This window comes from Macaca fascicularis, chromosome 19 (genome assembly GCF_037993035.2).
Source record: "Macaca fascicularis isolate 582-1 chromosome 19, T2T-MFA8v1.1".
Lineage (NCBI taxonomy): Eukaryota > Metazoa > Chordata > Mammalia > Primates > Cercopithecidae > Macaca > Macaca fascicularis.
Genome location: NC_088393.1, coordinates 45,216,717 through 45,238,240, shown reverse-complemented (window position 1 = coordinate 45,238,240; position 21,524 = coordinate 45,216,717). Strand labels below are relative to the sequence as shown.

At 51.6% G+C, this 21,524-nt stretch overlaps 1 protein-coding gene across 4 annotated transcripts in view; it reads right to left on the bottom strand.

Annotated features, from left to right (window-relative positions):
* Positions 1–21,524, bottom strand: part of SIPA1L3 (signal induced proliferation associated 1 like 3) — a 310,244-nt gene that overhangs the window by 25,010 nt on the left and 263,710 nt on the right. For all 4 annotated transcript variants that reach the window (XM_005589068.4, XM_015441297.3, XM_045380076.2 and 1 more), the window contains 2 exons: positions 20,945–21,372; positions 1,365–1,586 (listed from right to left, as the gene is read on the bottom strand). In XM_005589068.4, the coding sequence (XP_005589125.3) occupies positions 1,365–1,586; positions 20,945–21,372 (650 nt within the window). The remainder of the gene's footprint in view (positions 1–1,364; positions 1,587–20,944; positions 21,373–21,524) is intronic.

Sequence of the window (21,524 nt, the reverse complement as noted above, 5' to 3'; positions counted from 1 at the left end):
ATCAAACCACTTAGAATGAACCTAGATGTGGCGAGTGCTCAGGAAATGGTAGCTCCTGTATCCTCCAAGTGAAAAACAAAACTCTTTCTCAACTGCACACCCCTCTCCTCTTTCACTTTAAAGTAAAATGCCCCAAATGAACTGCTCACACAGCTCCTCAATTCTGCCTCACCCTTTTCTCCTGAACCCTCGAGAGACCTCTGGGAGGCTTAACCCTATATAGTCAGTTCTCAGGCTCATCACCCTGGCCTGGGCCCCGCCTCCTCGCCTGAGCTCCGCCTCCCCTGGCCCCGCCTCTGCACCTCCCCGCCTTCCCTGCCCCACCTCCTTCCCCGGTTTCTCACTTTGGCTCAACGCCAAGGGGTTTCAGTCTCAGTCCCACAGTTCTCTATCCACACCCTGCCGTAGGTGCTCTTCCAGCCTCGCAGCTCTAGGCTGATTAATACCCAAAGTTCTCCCTCCAGCCTGACCTCTCCACTGAATTCGGGATTCCTTACTCAAGGGCCTCCCCGACGCCTCCGTCTGGATGTCTCCTGCGAATCTCACACCGAAGCATCCAGGATTGAACTACTGTGCCTTCCCCAAGACTGCTCCCCACTCAAGGCAAGTCTATCCTCCGGGCTTCAAGGCACGGCATCATCCTCAACCCCTCTCTTTCTCTCACACCACATCCACTCTGCCAGCAAGCCCCGTCTGCTCCATTTCAGATAATCTATCCGGAACCGCCCTCTTCTCACCCTCTCCGCCCCCCACCCTGCTCCCGCCCCCTCGTCTCCGCCTGGACCACGACAGCAGCTCCTCCCTGCTCCTCGCAGGCTGCTCCCCACACGCAGCCACAGAGACCCTGGAACGCCCAATTTAGATCCTGCCCCATCTCTGCTCCATGCCCTCCCGTGGCTCCATGTCACTCAGGGCAAACACCAAGCCCCTTCCACGTGGCCTGCAAGACCCTCCTGCGTTCTGTCCCCATCCCTCCCTGACCTCATGTCCCCACACCCTCCCCTGGCCCAAACTGTTCCAGCCACCCCAGCCTGCCTGCAGGCAACCGTGTCACTCACTGCCTCAGGACCTTTGCAGCTGCTACTCCTGTCTGGAATGTTCCTCACCCGGATGCGGCACAGGGCTAACCGCCATGGACCTACTGCGTGCTTCTCTATTCATTCCATTTACTGTTGGTCACCCCAGTTGGAATGCCAGCTCCCTAAGAGGGGTTCCCGCCTGTCCTGTTCGCAGCTGCAGCCCCAGTGTGTACACTGGCTCACAGTCATCTGTACAACGACAGCATGTGGCATCACCCTCTTTCCGCCCCCGAGACGCCCTGGTGTGGATCTGGCGAGCGCCTTGCTGGACGTCCAGGCACTTACTTCTTTGGGTCACTGAAGGGGAGTGGCCGTGGTGGGGGCTCCTCCGTTCTCTTCCACCCTGTTGGGTGCTTATTGCGCACAGGCTGCTTGGAGAAGAAGGACTTGGGGACGGAGGCGGAGAGCTGGAAGGGGCTGGGCTGGGCCAGCTGGGAGGGCCGAGGAGTCTCTGCACTGGCAGTTTTGTAAACCTGAGCGGGGTAGCCAACCCTCGAGCCCATGTCACTGCAAAACAAAAATGAGAGAGATAAAAAAACCAAATCCATTCCACATTTGGCAAGACAGCACTATTGAAGTTTACTCCTGGGAATCAAAAAGGTTCATTTGCACAAGAGAGACACAAATATATTACCGCTGTGGAAAATTCCAACAATACAGACGCCTATCTGTAGAAAAGGCAAGGTTGCCTGCACAGCGCCCAATCCCACCCGAGGATGGCCTTCTAGCACATTTGGTTCCTCTATGGGAATCTGAAAAATTCACTCCAGTCTCCTTGGTACAACCTACGCAGCTAAAGGTGGGGATCCAACCTCCTGCTCATCTCTAGAGGGAACTATGGCTTATAGTTTGCGCTTTTTCGTTCCTAACTTTTCTCTCTCTTTTTTTTTCGAGACAGGGTCTCACTCTGTCACCCAGGCTGGAATGCAGTGGCGCGGTCTCAACTCACTGCAGGCTCGACCTCCCAGCCTCAAGTGATCATCCCACCTCAGCCTCTGAGTAGCTGCGACTACCGGCATGCACCACTATGCCTGGCTAATTTTCGTAGAGATGGGGTTTCGCTATGTTCCCATCACTGGGCCTGGCCCTTAACCTTTTTCTTTTTTTTTTTTTTTGAGACAGAGTCTCACTCTGTTACCCAGGCCAGAGTGCAGTGGTGCAATCTCGGCTCACTCCATCCTCAGTCTCCTGAGTTCAAGCGATTCTCCTGCCTCAACCTCCCTAATAGCAGGGATTACAGATGTGTGCCACCACACCCAGCTAAGTTTTTTGTATTTTTAGTAGAGACAGCGTTTCACCATGTTGGCCAGGCAGGTCTCAAACTCCTAACCTCAGATGATCACCCAACTCAGCCTCCCAAAGTGTTGGGATTATAGGCGTGAGCCACTGCGCCTGCTCAACCTTTTTCTATGCAAAAACATACACATATGTATATAAAAGGGGGCATTCTGCGGGGGGTGGGGGGATGGGTGGGAGGATTATTGGTTTTTTGTTTATTTAAAGAGACAACGTCTCACTATGTTGCCCAGGCTGGCCTCAAATTCCTGGGTTCAGGTGATCCTCCCACCTCAGCTTCCTAAGTAGCTGGGAACACGGGTGTGTGCCACCACACCCAGCTAGGATTATATATATAAGTTAATAAATCCTTTTTGAGGGTTAATTTAGCAGTATCACAGGATGGTACTTTTTGACTATAGTCAAATGAGAAGACTGGCAAATCTTCTCCCCAGAGATGACAAAATTGACCACAAACAACCATTTCAGTACTCTGAAAACTGACCAAACACGTACGACAATTTGAGAGGCATTTATGCTCGAGAAACTGAACTTTAGGCAAGAATAGAGGAAATTCGTCCCATTTTGTCCTCTCCCCACCCGTTCCCAGCTCAGTGAATGAAGAAGCTCTTCCGGGGCAGAAACTTTGGGATGGTATGAAGGGTACCAACATATGTGCATCAGGAACTTTGGAAGGAGAGGAGAGAAGGGGCAGAAGAAATATTTGAAGAAATAATGGTTGGAAACTTCTTAAATCTGATGAAAAACATTACACATCTAAGAAGCTCAACAAACACCAAGTAGGAAAAATACAGAGATTCACACCTAGAAAAAGAGTTGAAAGTTAAATGCTGGCTGGGCGCGGTGGCTCACGCCTGTAATCTCAGCACTTTGGGAGGCTGAGGCGGGCGGATCACCTGAGGTCAGAAATTTGAGACCAGTCTGATCAACATGGAGAAACCCCATCTTTACTAAAATACAAAAAAATTAGCCGGGCATGGTGGCGCCCCCCTGTAATCCCAGCCACTCGGGAGGCTGAGGCAGGATAATCCCTTGAACCTGGGAGGCGGAGGTTGCGGTGAGCCGAGATCGCACCATTACGCCATTGCACTCCAGCCTGGGCAACAGGAGTGAAACTCTGTCTCAAAAAAAAAATTACATAAATAAATAAATAAATAAAAATAAAAAGAAAGTTAAACGCTAACATAAACATCTTGAAAGCTTCAAGATGATGCATCACATATAGGGGAGCATCAATACAATTAACAGGCCTATAATCCCAGCACTTTGGGAGGCCGAGACGGGAAGATCCCTTGAGCCCAGGAGTTGGAAACCAGCCTGGGAAACATAATGAGACCCCATTTCTATAAAAAAGAAAAAAAAAATACAATTAACTGTTGACTTCTCATTTAAAAGAATGAAATAAAAAGTAATTTTTAAAGTGCTGAAAGAAAACAACCGTTAACCAGGAATTCTATATCCAGGAAAACCATCCTTGAAAAATGAAGGCAGCAGAAAGATATTCCTTTATAAACAGAGATGGAGAGAATTCGTTGCTAGCATATCTGCCTGATACAAAATAATTTTAAAACTCCTCCGGTTAATCCCAGCCCTTTGGGAAGCCAAGGCAGGTGGATCACCTGTCAGGAGATCAAGACCAGCCTGGCCAACATGGCGAAACCCCAACTCTACTAAAAATACAAAAATCAATGGAGTGGTGGCAGGCACCTGTAATCTCAGCTACTCAGGAGGCTAAGGCAGGAGAATTGCTTGAACCCAGGAGGCAGAGGTTGCAGTGAGCTGAGATTGCGCCATTGTACTCTAGTCTAGGTGACAGAGCAAGACTCCGTCTCAAAAAAAGAAAAACAAAAAAGTCCTCAGGTTGAAAGAAATGACTCTAGACAATGACCTGAGTCAGTAGACAGAAATGAATAGCCCAAGATGGCAAACTGTGCTTTAAAATAGGATTCTATAAGTATATGCTTTCTTATTTCTTCTCTTAACTTCCTTAAAGATGTAAGACTGTATAAGGCAATAATTATAATACTACACTGCTGGGTTAAAACATATATGGATATAATATATCTGATAAACAGAGCACAAAAAAGGGAGAAGGAAATAGTACAATATTGGAGAAAAGTTTTATATTTTATTGGAATTTAGTATTAACCTGAATTGCACTGATAGATGCACATTATAATAACTAAAAAGATAATTAAACAAGAGTAGAATCCAAATGTTATACTAAATTATATATATTTTTTATTTTTAACTTTTGGAACAGAGTCTCACTCTGTCACTTAGGCTGGAAGGCAGTGGTGCAGCTTTTGCCCACTACACTACAACCTCCGCCTCCCTGGCTCAAGCAATTCTCCTGCCTCAGCCTCCCGAGTAGATGAGATTATGGGTGCAGGCCACCATGCCCAGCTAAATTTTTGTATTTTTAGTAGAGACAGGGTTTTGCCATGCTGGCCAGGCTGGTCTCGAACTCCTGACCTCAGGTGATATGCCCGCCTGGGCCTCCCAAAGTGCTGGGATTACAGGTGTGAGCCACCACATCTGGCCTGAAATTATATTTATTTACTACATAATAAGGCAGTAAGGAAGAACAGAGAAGCAAGAAATATAGTAGACATACAGAAAACAAATAGCAAAATGGCTAATGCAAAACCAACCATTAGCAGTAATAATTACATTTAAAGTGAATGGTTTAAACACTCCCATCAAAAGGCAGGGATTGTCAGCCTGGATACAAACAGCAACTATGTAATGCTTTCTACAATTTAGCAACATCTATCAATGGGGCAAAGAGTATGCATTGGTGAGGAGATGTCCAGGGAACTACTGAAGCATGTAACACCAAGAATGGTCAGGAATGAGGCCTGGTGCAGCGGCTCACGCCTGTAATCCCAGCACTTTGGGAGGCCGAGGCCGGTGGATCATGAGGTCAGGAGATCGAGACCATCCTGGTTAACACAGTGAAACCCCGTCTCTACTACAAATACAAAAAATTAGCCGGGCGTGGTGGCGTGTGCCTGTAGTCCCAGCTACTCAGGAGGCTAAGGCAGGAGAAGGCGTGAACCTGGGAGGCAGCGGTTGCAGTGAGCGGAGATTGCACCACTGTACCCCACCCCGGGTGACAGAGCGAGACTCTGTCTCAAAAAAGAAAAATAATAATAAAATTAAAAAAACCCAGAATGGTCAGGAATGCTTTCTCCAGGAGACAAGAGCATCAGAGCTGAGAACTGAAGGATGACTGGCCTCAGCTTAACATTTGGCCTCCCAGAAATCCATGCAATAGAGAAGCCTGCACAAGGCCGGGAACGGTGGCTCATGCTGTAATCCCAGCACTCTGGGAGGCTGAGGTGGGAGAACTGCTGGAGCCCAGGAATGTTGTAGAGACCCTAACTCTCTCTCTCTCTCTCTCTTGTTTTTTAAATAGGGATGGGGTATTGCTACGTTGCCCAGGCTGGTCTTGAACTCTTGGGCTCAAATGATCCTCCTACGCCAGCCTCCCAAAGTGCTAGGATTACAGTTGTGAGGCACCATGCCCAACCCTAGAGACCCCATCTCCACAGAAAAATAAAAGTAGCTGGGAATAGTGGCACATGCCTGTAGTCTTAGCTACTCAAACAAACAAACAAACAAACGGCAAAAAAAAAAGGCCTGCACAAGCACACACAGGCAGGTATGAGGATGGTCTCTGTAGTACTGTTTATAATCAGGAAAAGTTGGAAATGGCCAGGCTGGAATGCAGTGGTGCAATCTCGGCTCACTGCAGCCTCCGCGCCTCCGGGGTTCAAGTGATTCTCGTGCCTCAGCCTCCCGAGTAGCTGGGATTATAGGTATGCACCACCACACCTGGATAATTTTTGTTATTTTTAGTAGAGACGGGGTTTCACCATATTGGTCAGGCTAGTCTTGAACTTCTGGCCTCAAGTGATCCACCTGCCTCGACCTCCCAAGATGCTGGTATCACAGGCATGAGCCACCACACCCTGCCACAAGTGTATCCTTATGATCGAAAACTATGCAGCTGGGCGCAGTGGCTCACGCTTGTAATCCTAGCACTTTGGGAGGCAGAGGTGGGCAGATCATGAGGACAGGAGATTGAGACCATCATGGCTAACGCAGTGAAACCCCGTCTCTACTAAACATACAAAACAATTAGCCGGGCGTGGCGGCGGGCGCCTGTAGTCCCAGCTACTCGGGAGGCTGAGGCAGGAGAATGGCGTGAATCAGGGAGGCGGAGGTTGCAGTGAGCCGAGATCGCGCCACTGCACTCCAGCCTGGGCGACAGAGTGAGACTCCATCTCAAAAAAATAAAAAAAAAGAAAAAGAAAACCATGCAGCCAGTGCAAAGAAAGAGGTCAATCTCTGTTTACGTATGAGGACAGGTGGTCTGAGCTATAGTAAATGGAAACGATGCATGGTACAAAACATCACTCTGTGTTCTTTTTTTTTTTTTTTTTTTTTTTGAGACGAGTCTCGCTCTGTCACCCAGGCTGGAGTGCAGTGGCCGGATCTCAGCTCACTGCAAGCTCTGCCTCCCGGGTTCCCGCCATTCTCCTGCCTCAGCCTCCCGAGTAGCTGGGACTACAGGCGCCCGCCACCTCGCCCAGCTAGTTTTTTGTACTATTTAGTAGAGACGGGGTTTCACCGTGTTTGCCAGGATGGTCTCGATCTCTTGACCTCGTGATCCGCCCGTCTCGGCCTCCCAAAGTGCTGGGATTACAGGCTTGAGCCACCGCGCCCGGCCCTTTTTTTTTTTTTGAGTCTTGCTCTGCCGCCCAGGCTGGAGTGCAGTGGCCGGATCTCAGCTCACTGCAAGCTCCGCCTCCCGGGTTTATGCCATTCTCCTGCCTTAGCCTCCCGAGTAGCTGGGACTACAGGCGCCCGCCACCTCGCCCGGCTAGTTTTTTGTATTTTTTGTAGAGACGGGGTTTCACTGGGTTAGCCAGGATGGTCTCGATCTCTTGACCTCGTGATCCGCCCGTCTCGGCCTCTCAAAGTGCTGGGATTACAGGCTTGAGCCACCGCGCCCGGCCCACTCTGTGTTCTTAAGGTAAAAAAAAAAAAAAAATATATATATATATAGATAGATAGATAGATAGACAGATATACACACACGTATATATAGAGAAAAGAAGAAATAAACTGGAATTTTACACTTTTTTTTGTCTTTTTTCTTTTTTTTTTTTTTTGAGACGGAGTCTCGCTGTGTCACCCAGGCTGGAGTGCAGTGGCGCGATCTCGGCTCACTGCAACCTCCGCCTCCCCGATTCACGCCATTCTCCTGCCTCAGCCTCCCGAGTAGCTGGGACTACAGGCGCCCGCCACCACGCCCGGCTAATTGTTTTGTATGTTTAGTAGAGACGGGGTTTCACTGCGTTAGCCATGATGGTCTCAATCTCCTGTCCTCATGATCTGCCTACCTCTGCCTCCCAAAGTACTAGGATTACAGGCTTGAGCCACCGTGCCCGGCCTTTTTTTTCTTTTTATGGAGAACGGGGTCTCGCTATATTGTCCAGGCAGGTCTCGAACTCCTGGGCTCAAGCTATCCTCCTGCCTCTGCCTCCCTGAGAGCTGGGATTACAGGTGTGAGCCACTGCATCTGGCAAAATAAACCAGAATTTTAAAAAAGTCATTGTATATCACACAAGGTAAGGGTTAAGTGGTATGTTTGAAAGAACTGGGTTGGTAAAGGTTTGGAGAAAAATCTCTGGAGGAGTGTACACTAATGGATTATCTCTGGAAGTAGTAATGATGGGGAACATGTACAGAATAAAAGCCAAATTAAGCTGGGCAGAGTGGCACATGCTTGTAGTCCCAGCTACTTGGAAGCCTGAGGTGGGAGAATCGCTTGAACCCAGGGGTTTGAGACTGCAGTGAGGCAGGACTGTGCCACTGGATTCCAGCTTGGGTGACAGAGTCCCTATCACTCAAAAACAAACAAAAACAAAATAAAACAAACAAAAAAAACCCTAAAAAGTCTAATTAAACTGTATAAATGGCACAGGGTAAAAAGGAAGTGGCCAGCTGGGCGGGGTGGCTCACGCCTGTAATCTTAGCACTTTGGGAGGCTGAGGCGAATGGATCACCTAAGGTCAGGAGTTCGAGATCAGCCTGGCCAACATGGTGAAACCTCATCTGTACTAAAAAATACAAAAAACAAACAAACAAAAAAATGAGCCAAGTGTGGTGGTGTGCACCTGTAATCCCAGTTACTCAGGAGGCTGAGGCAGGAGAATCACCTGGGAGGCAGAGGTTGCGGTGAGCCAAGATCGCGCCACTGCACTTCAGCCTGGGCGACAGAGCAAGATTGTCTCAAAAAAAAAAAAAAAAAAAAATTAATTAATAAGTGTCCGCCAACTGAGCTGGGATTTTGCTGCTTACAGCCCTAAAGCATTCCCATGACTATCCCTGTCTTCAAACTCTGCTAGCCCAGCACGGCCTTGGCAAAATAATAACTTCCATGAATATGCTGTGCAACTCCACCCAGCCCTCTGAGGTGGGTGGGCGCCCCCTCCCCGACATCCCATGGGCCACGAGCCCTGCCAGGTGCCAGGCACCATGCTCGGTCATTTCTCAGTGGCATCAGTGAATGCCTGTTCCACCGGGTGGAGTTTTTCTTTTTTTTTGGGGGGGACGGAGTCTTGCTCTGTTGCCCAGGCTGGAGTGCAGTGGCACTACCTCGGCTCACTGCAACCTGCGCCTCCCAGGTTCATGCCATTCTCCTGTCTCAGCCTCCCAAGCAGCTGGGATTATAGGCGCCCGCCACCATGCCCAGCTAATTTTTGTATTTTTAGTAGAGATTGGGTTTCACCCTGTTAGCCAGGATGGTCTCGATCTCCTGACCTCGTGATCCGCCCACCTCGGCCTCCCAAAGTGCTGGGATTACAGGCATGAGCCACTGTACCCAGCCTAGTGGAGTTCTTTTTTTTAAGAGACAGGGTCTTGTTCTGTCAACCAGGCTGGAGTGCAGCAGTGAAATCATAGTTCACTGCAGTGTTGAACTCCTGGGCTCAAGCGATCGTCCCACTTCAACCTCCTGAGTATCTGGGACTATATGCATGTTCAACCAGTTAATTTTTAAACTTTGTTTTTTAGAGATGGGGTCTTGCTACGTTGCCCCAGTTGGTCTAGAACTCCTGGACTCAAGCGATCCCCCTGCCTCAACTGGCCCAAATGCTGCGATTACAGGTGTGAGTTCTGACCCCACCTGCCAATGGACAGAGTGAACATTCTTTTTTTTTTTTTTTTTAGACAGAGTCTCGCTCTGTCACCCAGGCTGGCGTGCAGTAGCGCGATCTTGGCTCACTGCAACCTCCGCCTCCTGGGTTCAAGTGATTCTCCTGCCTCAGCCTCCTGAGTAGCTGGAATTACAGGCACCCACCACTATGCCCAGCTAATTTTTGTATTTTTAGTAGAGACAGGGTTTCTCCAGGCTGGTCTCGAACTTCTGACCTCCTGATCCGCCCGCCTCGGCTTCCCAAAGTGCTGGGATTACAGGCATGAGCCACAGCTCCCGGCCTGAACATTCTTTCTGGAGCGTCAGTGTGCCCATGCGTTCTCCTGAAGCCTCAGTATCAACTTGAAAACTGGGGCAAGATAGTGTGGGCTTTGCTGTCCACCTGACCCAGGTTCCAATCCTGGCTCCAGTCAACACACTGGCCAACTTGGATGGGGTCTATTCCCTTCAGTGAGCCTCAGTTTCCTCCTCTGAGAAATGAGGCAATGACAGCACCTGCCTCATGAGATCCTATGTGCTAAGTGCTCAGCACTGAGTCCCGAGGAGGAACCAGGGAGCTGCAGGTCCCAGGGAGGTGGTGGTGGGGTCCCTGGGCTCTGGGCTCAGACAGCAGTGGTGGTAGCAGGGGAGGGGCAGGCATCCTGCTCTGTGCTCCCATCCTCACCTTCAACCAGAGAGGCTATGCATTTACCTGTTTGACAGCTTAGGGGAGCATTTATCATTTTGTTGGAGTCAAAGGATTTATGCTTTCAAAAAAGCTGAAAAACCAGAGGCTGGGTAGAGAAATCATACCAGCTGCATAAGTGTGTGCAATGCTTTTGGTCTGTTCAGCCTGGGAACTCTGAAGGGGACCGACAGGTGGTCCTGGGTGGGTGACAGGCTCTCAGAGAGCGAGCTGTAGTCCCTGCCTGCAGGAAGAGGAGCAGTGGCACAGTAGGTGGCCGTGACAGTGACGGTGCTGACCACTCCGAGCCCATGGAGGCTGCCTGGTCTTGTTCTAAGCATCTTATATGCGTCACCTCACTTAGCCGCCGTGGCAACCCCGAGACAGGAACTACCACCACTCCCATGTTCCAGGTCGGGGAAACGGAGGCCCAGGGAGATGAAATAACTTGCCCCAAATGATGTAGCTATAGGGGGATAAGAGCCAGGACGTAGACACAGGTAGTCTGGCTTGAGAGATGATACTTTTAACCACTATTCTGTACTCCCAGTGACAACAATTGTTAATGATAAATATTAATACATAATACATGAGAATAAAATACAGCAGCAGCTGATACACTTGAGCCCAGCTATGTCTCCGGCCCTGTAATAAGAGCTTTAAACTCATGGTCTCAGTTCACCCTCACAACCTTAGATGATGGATCCAATTTTTTTTTTTTTTTTTTTTTGAGAGACAGAGTCTAGCTCTGTCACCCAGGCTGGAGTACAGTGGTACCCTCTTGGCTCACTGCAACCTCTGCCTCCCAGGTTCAAGTGATTCTCTCACCTCAGCCTCTCGAGTATCTGGGACTACAGGTGCCCACCACCACATGTGGCTAATTTTTGTATTTTTAGTAGAGGTGGGGTTTCATCACGCTGGCCAGGCTGGTCTCAAACTCCTGACCTCAGGTGATCCGCCTGCCTCAGCCTCCCAAAGTGCTGGGATTACAGGCATGGGCCACTATGCCTGGCCGACAGATCCTATTATTACCCCCATTTTACAGATGAGGACATTGAGCCTCAGAGCACCTAAGGGGGTTGATGGAGATAACACAGCTGGGGTAAAAGGTGGAGCTGGGATGCAGACACAGGCAGTCAGAAGCAGAGCCCTGAAGTCACACTGCTCACCCACACACCCTGAGGGCCCCTAGCCACTTGGCCTTCACTCCGGACCAGTCTTGCTTTCTCTCCCTGACATGTGTCGTGGGCTGAAGAGCCAATTTGTCCCTGCGTGTGGCTGGAATTGTGCTCCGGTGTAGGAGCCGTGAGCGGCCACATCACCCTGTGGCCTGCGGGGCAGAAGCAACGGGCCTTCAGAAAGTGGACAGAGAGAGGGTCTAGGCGAGAGATTCAACAGAAATCCCAATCCAGCCACTGCTCGCTACCTCCACCAACCACTGCCACCTGTATCATCAGAGCGGCCTCCTCCTGGCTCCCCCTCCCTCCTGCATCCTTCCCCAGCCTCAAAACACAGCCAGAGAGATCCTGAGAACATGAGAATCAGATCGGGACTCTCTCAGGGTTCCACCTCACTCTGGTAAGACCCAGAGCCCTTCCCTCAGGGGCCTGCGTCTGCCCCCAGCTCCTCCACACTCCCTCTCCTTCACTCTGCTCCAGCCATGCAGAAGCTATCCTCAAATACACCAGAAATGCTTCTACCTCGGGACCTTTGCACTGCTCCCTGCCCACAGATCTCTGCCTGGCTCCCTGGCTTCCTCTTCCCAAGCTGACTGTGACTGTGACTCCCTGAGGAGGTCTCGGTCTCGGGTGACCTAACACAGGCAGGGTGGGCCCCGGTGGATCTTCAGGCCCTCAGATTACCTTTCAGGGCTGTGCCCCCAGAAGGGCATCCCAGGGACTCCTGGCACAGCCTGGGGAAGCAAGGCCACGTGCTTCCTGCCTGCCTGGGAACGCCCGGCTGCGGCTGCGTCAGCTCCACGTGGAGCCGAGAGCCTCTGACTGCTCCTAACAGCTCTGACAAATTGCTCTGGAAGCCCAGAAAGCTCGGGAGTGTGCGCTGCCTCAGGAGAGGGCGAGGGCCAGGTGGCTGCCTGCCCAGGGTCACTCAGCCCACCGCGGTGCCCACGGCAGGCGCTGGCGCCTGGCAGCATGCCTGGCAGCTGGGCTCCCATGACGAATGTCTGGAGGGAGCATCTGTGAGGTCATCGATGGGCACAAGCTGCTACAGGCTGCAGCGGCTTCCACGGCGAGGGCCGTAGCCCGGGGAAGGGAGTGGGTGGGGGCTCCCTGCTTGGGCGTGTCAGGACCCATCCCTCTCCTGGCAGTCTTTGAATGTTGCTCACCATCCTCCCGCTGCCCAAGACAGTCTGTCCTCTCCAGAGTAGCCCACAGTGATCCTTTCTAGTTTTTAGTTTTACATTTTATTATCATTTTTTGAGATAGGGTCTTGCTTTGTCACCCAGGCTGAGTGCCGTGATGTGATCTCGGCTCACTGTAGCCTCCACTTCCCAGGCTCAAGCAATCCTCCGACCTCAGCCTCCCAAACACGCGTGTGCCACCACACCCAGCTAATTTTTTGTAGACATGGGGTTTTGTCATGTTGCCCAGGCTGGTCTTGAACTCCTGGGCTCAAGTGATCTGCCTGCCTCAGCCTCCCAAAGTGCTGGGATTACAGGTGTGAGCCACCGTGCCCAGCCCGCAGTAATCTTTTTAAAAACATTAAGTCAGATGATGTGCTCAAATGCCTCCCATGGCTCCCATGTCCCTTGGAACCAAATCCCAGCATCTGACTGTGGTCAATATGCCCACCAGAACCAGGCTCCTGCCACTCTCCCCCGTCACACCTGCTTCAGCCCCTCTGGCCGCCTGACCATTTCTGGAGCACTGCGAATAAATTCACCCTCAGGGTCTGGACATCTGTTTCCACTGCCTGCATCTCACCCTGGCTTCCTACAATGCATCACCTCCTCCGAGAAGCCTTCCTGGAGACCCACTCTGTTTGCCTTTCCTCCCCAGCACTTATCACCTGCCGGCACGCTCCATGGTGGTTCGGCTGTCTGTCTGTCTTGTCCTGTCTCCAGGAGAATGACAGCTCCATAAGGCAGGCATGCTGCTGCACCACTGTGTCTGGAATGACACCTGGCACAGAGTGGGCGCTGCAAAGGTCAGTGACTGGAAGAATCGGTCCCCCCTGGCTGCCCCACCCTGCCTCCTCTTCTCACAAACGCCTCAGGCGCTCCCAGGCCACAGCAGTCTCCAGACACGTGGCAGTCACCCTGGACTCTCACATGGCTTGCTGGCTGTGCCCCAGGCCTGCATCTCCCTCCTGGCTTATTTCCTGGCAATGCCGCCTGCCGCCACATCCACAATTGCTCTGTCCTCCAGCTCAGGCCCACGTCCTCCCATGCAGATCCAAGCCTCAGCCCCCTCAGACTTTGCCTCCTGTCTCACCGCCAGCACCATATTTTGGAAGACAAATCCACCCGCATTACCCTCACTGCTCTTAAGATGAGATCCAAACTCCATAAAGTTTGGATCTTTATCCAAAGATAAAGGGCCCTTTGGTAGGGCCCTGAATGTTCTGGCCACTGCTGACTTCCCCAACCTCCCACTGACTGCCCTATCTATGTCTCTATCCATCTATCTATCTATCCATCTATCTATCTATCCATCCATCTATCTGTCTGTCTATCCATCTGTCTATCCATCTGTCTGTCTGTCTGTCTATCTATCTATCTACCTACCTACCTACCTACCTACCTACCTACCTACCTACCTACCTACCTACAGGGTCTTGCTTTGTCACCTAGGATGGAGTGATTGATTGATCAAGAGGGTGTCAATTAGTTACCCAGGACGGAGTGCAGTGGTGCAATCACAGCCCACTGCAGTCTCGAACTACCAGGCTCAAGTGATCCTCTCACCTCAGCCTCTTGAGTAGCTGGGACTGCAGGAGCCTACCGCCATACCCAGCTAATTAAAAAAAAATTTTGGCCAAGCATGATGGCTCATGCCTGTAATCTCAGCACTTTGGGAAGCCAAGGTGGGTGGGTCACCCGAGGGCAGGAGTTCGAGACTAGCCTGGCCAACATGGTGAAACCCTGTCTCTACTATAAATACAAAAATTAGTTGGGTGTGGTGGCCTATAATCCCAGCTACTCGGGAGGATGAGGCAGGAGAATCGCTTGAACCTGGGAGTGAGCTGAGATTGCGCCACTGCACTCCAGCCTGGGCAACAAGAGCGAAACTCCATCCCAAAAAGAAAAAAAAAAAAAAAGCAGTTTGGTTGGGGGATAGAAGTGGGTCTATGCTGCCCAGGCTGGTCTCAAACTCCTGGCCTCAAGTGACGCTCCTGCCTTGGCCTCCCAAAGTGCTGGGATTACAGGCATGAGCCACTGTGCCCAGCCACAATTTCTATACTTGAGCCAAGGGGCCTGTGTTCAGTGGCCTGACGATGCCACCCTCCTCCCCACCTCAGGGGCTCTGCACATGCGACTCCAGTTTATAGACATACTTCCTCCATGCCTCATCTTTCCCTTCTGGTTGTTTTTTTAATGGTAAATAGTTATATATACACTCATCTGAATGAGGAATTCAGCATACTTTAAAAAAAACCTAGTGTGTATATATATATAGTTGTATATACACATATTGAGGTTCACAACATATATTGAGGCCCAGAATGTGTGTGTGTCTATATATATGTTACGTATATACACACAATTTAAAAAACAGAGCAAACATCCGTATAACTGCATCCCAGATGAATGCCTCTCCGCCCCACTGAACCCCCCTCCTCTTCATCCGCTCCCTCCTCCCTGTCCCCCTCATCCTTGGCAGACGTGACCCTCCTGACCCTTGTTCGGGGACATTATCCCTGGCCCTAGGCTAGATTTGACACCTCCTCCAGCCCTGCATCCCATCCACCCTCAGACCCCACCCGTGTTTGAAGGCTGTCCCCTGGCACAATTCATTCCTGGCTTTTGGCATTATTTGCTAGCTGTTTCCCATGGGCCTCCGTCCGTGCCAGGATGGCCGGGGTCTGGTCTGACCATTCCAGCTCCCTGCAGAGGCCCCGGTGTGCAGCAGGCACTCACTGCGTGAATAAATGCCGAGTTCTATGCCACGGCGTGCTGTGGAGATCTGTGGAGATCGACACAGGGCAGTCACTGAGCACTTGTGCGGGGCCTGTTCAAACACAGGTGCCTGCCTTCCAGGCAGAGGCTGGGGAGCAAGCTGTCACTCCAGCCCAGGGGCACGTGCTGACGACAGCACACGCAGGGGCTGCTGGGCCGCCCACTGCACAGCACAGTGTGGCCGCCATGGGAAGCGGAGGCACGTGTGGCCACTTGAACCCAGGTCTGACTCTGAGCAGGTGGCTCTGTGGCCATCCAGGGAACTTGCGCCCATTGAAATGGAAAATGGAAGACTGTGGAAGGCCAATGGAGGGAGGTAGGGTGAGACGGACGGTGGGAGCCACCACTTCGTCTGGACTGCTTTTCCCTCCTGACTCCCCTGGCTAGCTCAGACTCTCCTGGTAAGCCTCTCCCGCAACGGAGCGGCCCCTCCCACGACTGGGTTAGGGGAGGCTCCCTTTGGGCTCCCACGTTCCCTGTACCCCTCCATCATGGCCGCAATCTGTCTGCCTGGCCCCCCTCCATCCCACCCTGGCCCCTCTACCTGTGCCCCCTCATCTTACCCTGACTCCTCTTCCTGGCTCCCTTGTATCCCAGCCCTGACCCCTCAGCCTGGGCCCCCCACCCTGACCCTGACCCCTCTGCCTGGGCCTCCCCTATCTTGACCTGACCCCTCTGGGCTGTCTCTGGGAATGCATCTGTCAGGCAGGACTGGGGCTCCCTCAGTCACTGCTGTGCCCCCAACACTGCCTGTAACAGGGCTTGGACCAGGGGAGATATTCTGATTTTGTGAATCTGAGGCAAGGCCTCATTTTTGTGTGTTTTTCAAATACCCCCTCATACCCCATGATTCCGACAGGCAGTCTTCAAGTCCAAGCACTGTTCTAAGGGTACATTCAATCTTCACCACATCCCTATGAGGTAGGGATGTGGTTTATCCCTAGTTTTACAGATGAGGAAACTGAGGCCCAGAGAAGTTCAGTCACTTGCCCGGGGGGTACACAGCCAAGAAGTGGCTGAGGGAGGGATTGAACGCAGGTGGGCTGACACTGAAGGTCACACTCTTATCCACATGGATATGTTTCTTTTTTTTTTTTCTGAGACTGAGTCTTGCTCTGTTGCTGAGGCTGAAGTGCAGCGGCACGATCTCAGCTCACTGCAACCTCTGCCTCCCAGGCTCAAGCGATTCTCCCGCCTCAGCCTCCAGAATAGCTGGGACCACAGGCATGCGCCACCATGCCTGGCTAATTTTTGTATTTTCAGTAGATATAGGGTTTTACCATGTTGGTCAGGCTGGTCTGGAACCCCTGGCCTTGGCCTCCCAGAGTGCTGGGATTACAGGCGTGAGCCATGGAGCCCAGCCTGGATATAGTTCTTTAAATCAACTCATTTTATTTTCTCCTTGACTTGTCCAAGGTGGTGTCTGTAAAATCAGGGGGTGAGTTGCAAACAGTTTTTTCTAATACTCATTAAAGCAAGCATATATCCATTTAAAATAAAATATTTTCCTCCCCGCACCACCCAAATCACCTCAAGCACCCCATTTTGGGAAATGCTGCGCCACTCTCAAGCCTGGTTGCCTAGGAGAAAACTTCAGGAAGCAGCTTTAATGAGTAGATAAGAATGATTTGCAATTAGCATCAATTGTCTGTATGCAAATTAAAGCTCCCAACCGCAGGGCCCTCTTTTGCAGCGGGCTCCTCTCCCATTTCATTCCTTTCATTTCTGGGTTCAGCAGATCCTTTCCTTAGACACAGGATGATTTCATACCCACCCTCCCATCTCAGCCACAGTCTACTCCAGGCCTGGCTGTCTTTATGTCTCGGATTTCAAATCCTCCCAGTTGTTTGGGTTCACTAAGGTGGTAGTTCCGTGCCTGGAACGGGGGCTACCACAACGGAGACCTGAGACCCCTGGTGTAGACTTTCTTGGTCTCATGTCCCTCTTCGTGGGACAGGTTCCCCCCTCCCCACAGTGTTTTATTTATTTATTTATTTAATTTTTGAGACAGAGTTTCCTCTGTCACCCAGGCTGGAGTGAACGCATTGGTTGTTTTTGTTTTTGTTTTTTTTTAGATGGAGTCTCATTCTATTCCCCAGGCTGGAGTGCAGTGGCGTAGTCTCGGCTCACTGCACCCTCCACCTCCCAGGTTCAGGTGATTCTCCTGCCTCAGCCTCCCGAGTAGCTGGGATAACAGGCGCCCACCACCATGCCTGGCTAATTTTTGTATTTTTAGTAGAGACGGGGTTTCACCATGTTGGCCAGGCTGGTCTTGAACTCCTGACCTCAGGTGATCCTCCCACCTTGGCCTCCCAAAGTGCTGGGTTTATAGGCGTAAGCCACCGCGCTCGACCCCAGTGGGCACAGTTATTCATTCGTCTCAGTGACAATCTGATTCTCATCTGTTTCCCTCATTGGACGGTGGGGAGGCCTGGGGGCCTCATCCAAATGTGCTTGTGATTCCTCTCAGTTCCCAGCACAGTGTCTGGGACAGAGCAAATCCCTAAGAATACTTATGAATGGAATAAATGAATGAATGAATGAGCCATTCAAAAGAGCCCATGTGTTCAAAAGATTAAGAGGTACTCGTCACCAGGTGTGGTGGCTCATGCCTGTAATCCCAGCACTTTTGAGAGGTCTAGGTAGGAGGATCCCTTGAGCCCAGGAGTTTGAGACCAGCCTGAGCAACATAGTGAGACCATTTCTCTACTAACGAACTTAAAAAATTAGCTGAGCCTGGGGGTGCGCACCTGTAGTCTCAGCTACTTGGGGGTGCTGAGGCGGGAGAAACACTTGAGCCCAGGAGTTCGAGGCTGCAGTAAGCTATGATTGTACTGGTGCACCCCAGCCTGGGTGACAGAGCAGGACCTGTTTCTAAAAAACAAACAGCCACTTGTCTAGGGAGATGAACAGAGATCTAAAACACTCAGACAGTCTCTCTCTCTATCTCCTCTTTCCTCCTTCAGCCCCTCTTCTGGCTCTTTGACGCAAGGAGATCCTTGGATCACGGTGTGCCCGGGGAAGTGCTGACATTACAGTCACTCAAACACAGCAGTTTTCAAATCTGTCAGAGAACACTGTAAGCCATGACATCATTTGAGTGGGGATTGATTGGCATTAAACATTTTTAGATACAGTAGACTGGATCAAAGTGTATCACACACAGATTAAGAATTATTTTGGAAACCACTGCTTCACCTTTTTTTTTTTTTTTTGAGACAGAGTCTCGCTCTGTCGCCAGACTGGAATGCAGTGGTGTGATCTTTGCTCACTGCAACCTCTGCCTCCCGGATTCAAGCGATTGTCCTGCCTCAGCCTGCCAAGTAGCTGGGACTACAGGTGTGCACCACCACGCCCAACTAATTTTCGTATTTTTAGTAGAGATGGGGTTTCATCATGTTGGCCAGGATGGTCTCAATCTCTTGACCTTGTGATCTGCCTGCCTCGGTCTCCCAAAGTGCTGGGATTACAGGTGTAAGCCACGGCACAAAGCCATTTTTTTTTTTAAACATAAATATTTCTGTGTAGATGGACACAATTCTACCGCAGACTGTGGTCAGAAGTCTGAGTTGGCTGCCTGCGTGTAGGTGTCCTGTGTGGAGAGAGGCTGGGGTTTGAGGACTGGCAAAGGGTTTAGGGAGCCACTGGAGAGGAAGATCCCTGCACCAACCAGGTTCTGAGCCCTGATAGGAATCGGGGATTCAGGTTAGCCCACCTCAGGCATGGTCAGGAAGGGATGTGGAGCCGTGGACTCAGGGGCTGGCACTGAACACTACAGCACAGCAAGCCCTGCTGGGGTCGCAGCACCCTAAGGGGGTCCAAGGATGAGGCTGAGCTCTGTTTGTGTGAAATACTTTTCCCATCTCTGTGCCCTTTTCTAGAAGGTGGCTCACTGCCTCCATCAGAACGTCAGTGTGTGTGGTCGGGACTCCAGGCTGCTGGCTGGCCAATGCCTGCTTTTTTTTTTTTTTTTTTTTTTTGAGATAGAGTCTCACTCTGTTGCCAGGCTGGAGTGCAGTGGCGCGATCTCGGCTCACTGCAACCTCTGCCTCCTGGGTTCAAGCGATTCTCCTGCCTCAGCCTCCCGAGTAGCTGGAACTACAGGCGCCCGCCACCATGCCTGGCTAATTTTTTTGTATTTCAGTAGAGACGGGGTTTCACCACGTTGGCCAGGATAGTCTCGATCTCCTGACCTCGTGATTCACCCGCCTTGGACTCCCAAAGTGCTGGGATTACAGGCGTGAGCCACCGCGCCCGGCCAATGCCTGCTCTTTCTCTCTTACTCCTGTCTGCCTCTCTACCAGCGGCTCTCAAAGTGTGGTCTCTGGGACCAGCAGCATCAGCATCTACTGAGAACTTAATGCATATTCTCAGCCAGGCACGGTGGCTTACACCTGTGATCCCAGCACTTTGGGAGGCTGAGGTGGGCGGATCGCTTGAGGTCAGGAGTTGAGACCAGCCTGGCCAACATGGTGAAACCCTGTCTCTACTAAAAATATAAAAATACAAAAATTAGTTGGGCATGGTGGTGGGCACCTGTAATCTCAGCAACTCGGGAGGCCGAGGCAGGAGAATCGCTTGATCCTGGGAGGTGGAGGGTGCAGTGAGCCCGAGACCGCACCACTGCACTCCAGCCTGGTGAACAGAATGAAACTCCATCTAAAAAACAAACAAACAAAAAACACCAATGCGTGTTCTCAGGTCTCCCGCTCCGACCTACTGAATCAGAAACTCTGGGTGGGGCCCAGCAGCTGGGCTGAACAAGCCTTCGACGGCTTCTTTGGGGACCATCGCCCTATATTGTAGAGCCTGGAAGGCCAAACCTTGACCTTCCAGACCTCCTTGTAGCTGGGATGGCCCCGTGACGCCAGCTGCTGAAGGGGGTTCTGGGAAAGTGCTTGCTTTCTCCATAGGAAGGGAAAGGTGCTTGGAGGCTGCCACCTTTCCCTCTGTTCTCTGCCCCCGACTGCCACTCGACAGACACCACAGCTCCATCTCAAGGCAGGGAGACATGAGCCAGCACGGTAAAGATGCCGCGCAGGGAGATACAGAGCGCCAATCCTTGAGGCTCTCCATGAGCCGCATCACTAACCTGGCTGTGCCCTCCCTGGACTTCATGTCAGGGGACTGTTTGTTACACCTCTATTTGTTTAAGCCATAGTGGGTCAGGTTTCCTATTGCCTCCAGTCAAATGCACTCTAACAGATACAGTCTGTGACCCTTGAGAAAGCATACAAACTTTTGGTCTCAGCAGAGAGCAAAGAAAAAAGAGACAGGGGGTCAGAGAGAACCAGAGACAGATGAAAACAGACAGAAGGCCAAGGGTTTCTTTCCTTCCACCTGGGGTCCCTGAAGGCTGATGGATGGGCAATAAGGCAGAGGTCCATGAGCACCCCAATTCTGTCAGCAAACCAGTGACTAGGCGCATGCATCCGTGAGTGTGTTTCTGGGGAGGAGAACCCCACCATCAGGACCCTAGACGTACAACTGGCAGAAGTGGAAAGTGGCCAGAACCCAGACTAGGTTCAAGAGCTTACCTGGGCTGCCTCGGTGGGTCTCGGCTGCCCCCTGCCAGTCCCGTGGGGGTGCTGGAGCCGGAGGAGTACAGCTTCGGTCGGTAGCCCTTGCTTTGGCCAGCAACTGTGGGGGCAGGGGAGACCTCCCGCCGCCTGTCTGTGTGGTGGGACCTCCCGGCGGCCTCGCGACCCCCGCCACAAAGGCCCATACTTCCAGGGGGCTTGTGTGGCTTGGCGGGCCGTGGAGCCTTGGCCAGGGACATGCAGCTGGGGCTGGAGGTGTAGAGGGTGGTGTCGATGCCACTGTCGCTGGAGCCACCCTTAGAGAGGGGGTCTTGCTCCGGCTCCAGGGGGTCCAGGGGGTCGAACCAGCGGTCGTCACTGTGGCTGCTGGATGCGTTGCTGGAGAGGGTGTTGCTGCTGGAATGACTTGAGTACTGAGGTTCTCCCTGAGGGGCAAGAGAAGCATGTCATTCCCAGACTCCAGGGCAGGGGCGCATCTTCCCTCGCTGGGTCCTCCCTCCGCCTGGGCCTGAACCCTGGGACCAGACAGCTTCAAATCCTGGCTTCTCATCTACTGGCTGTGTTACCTTGGGCAAGT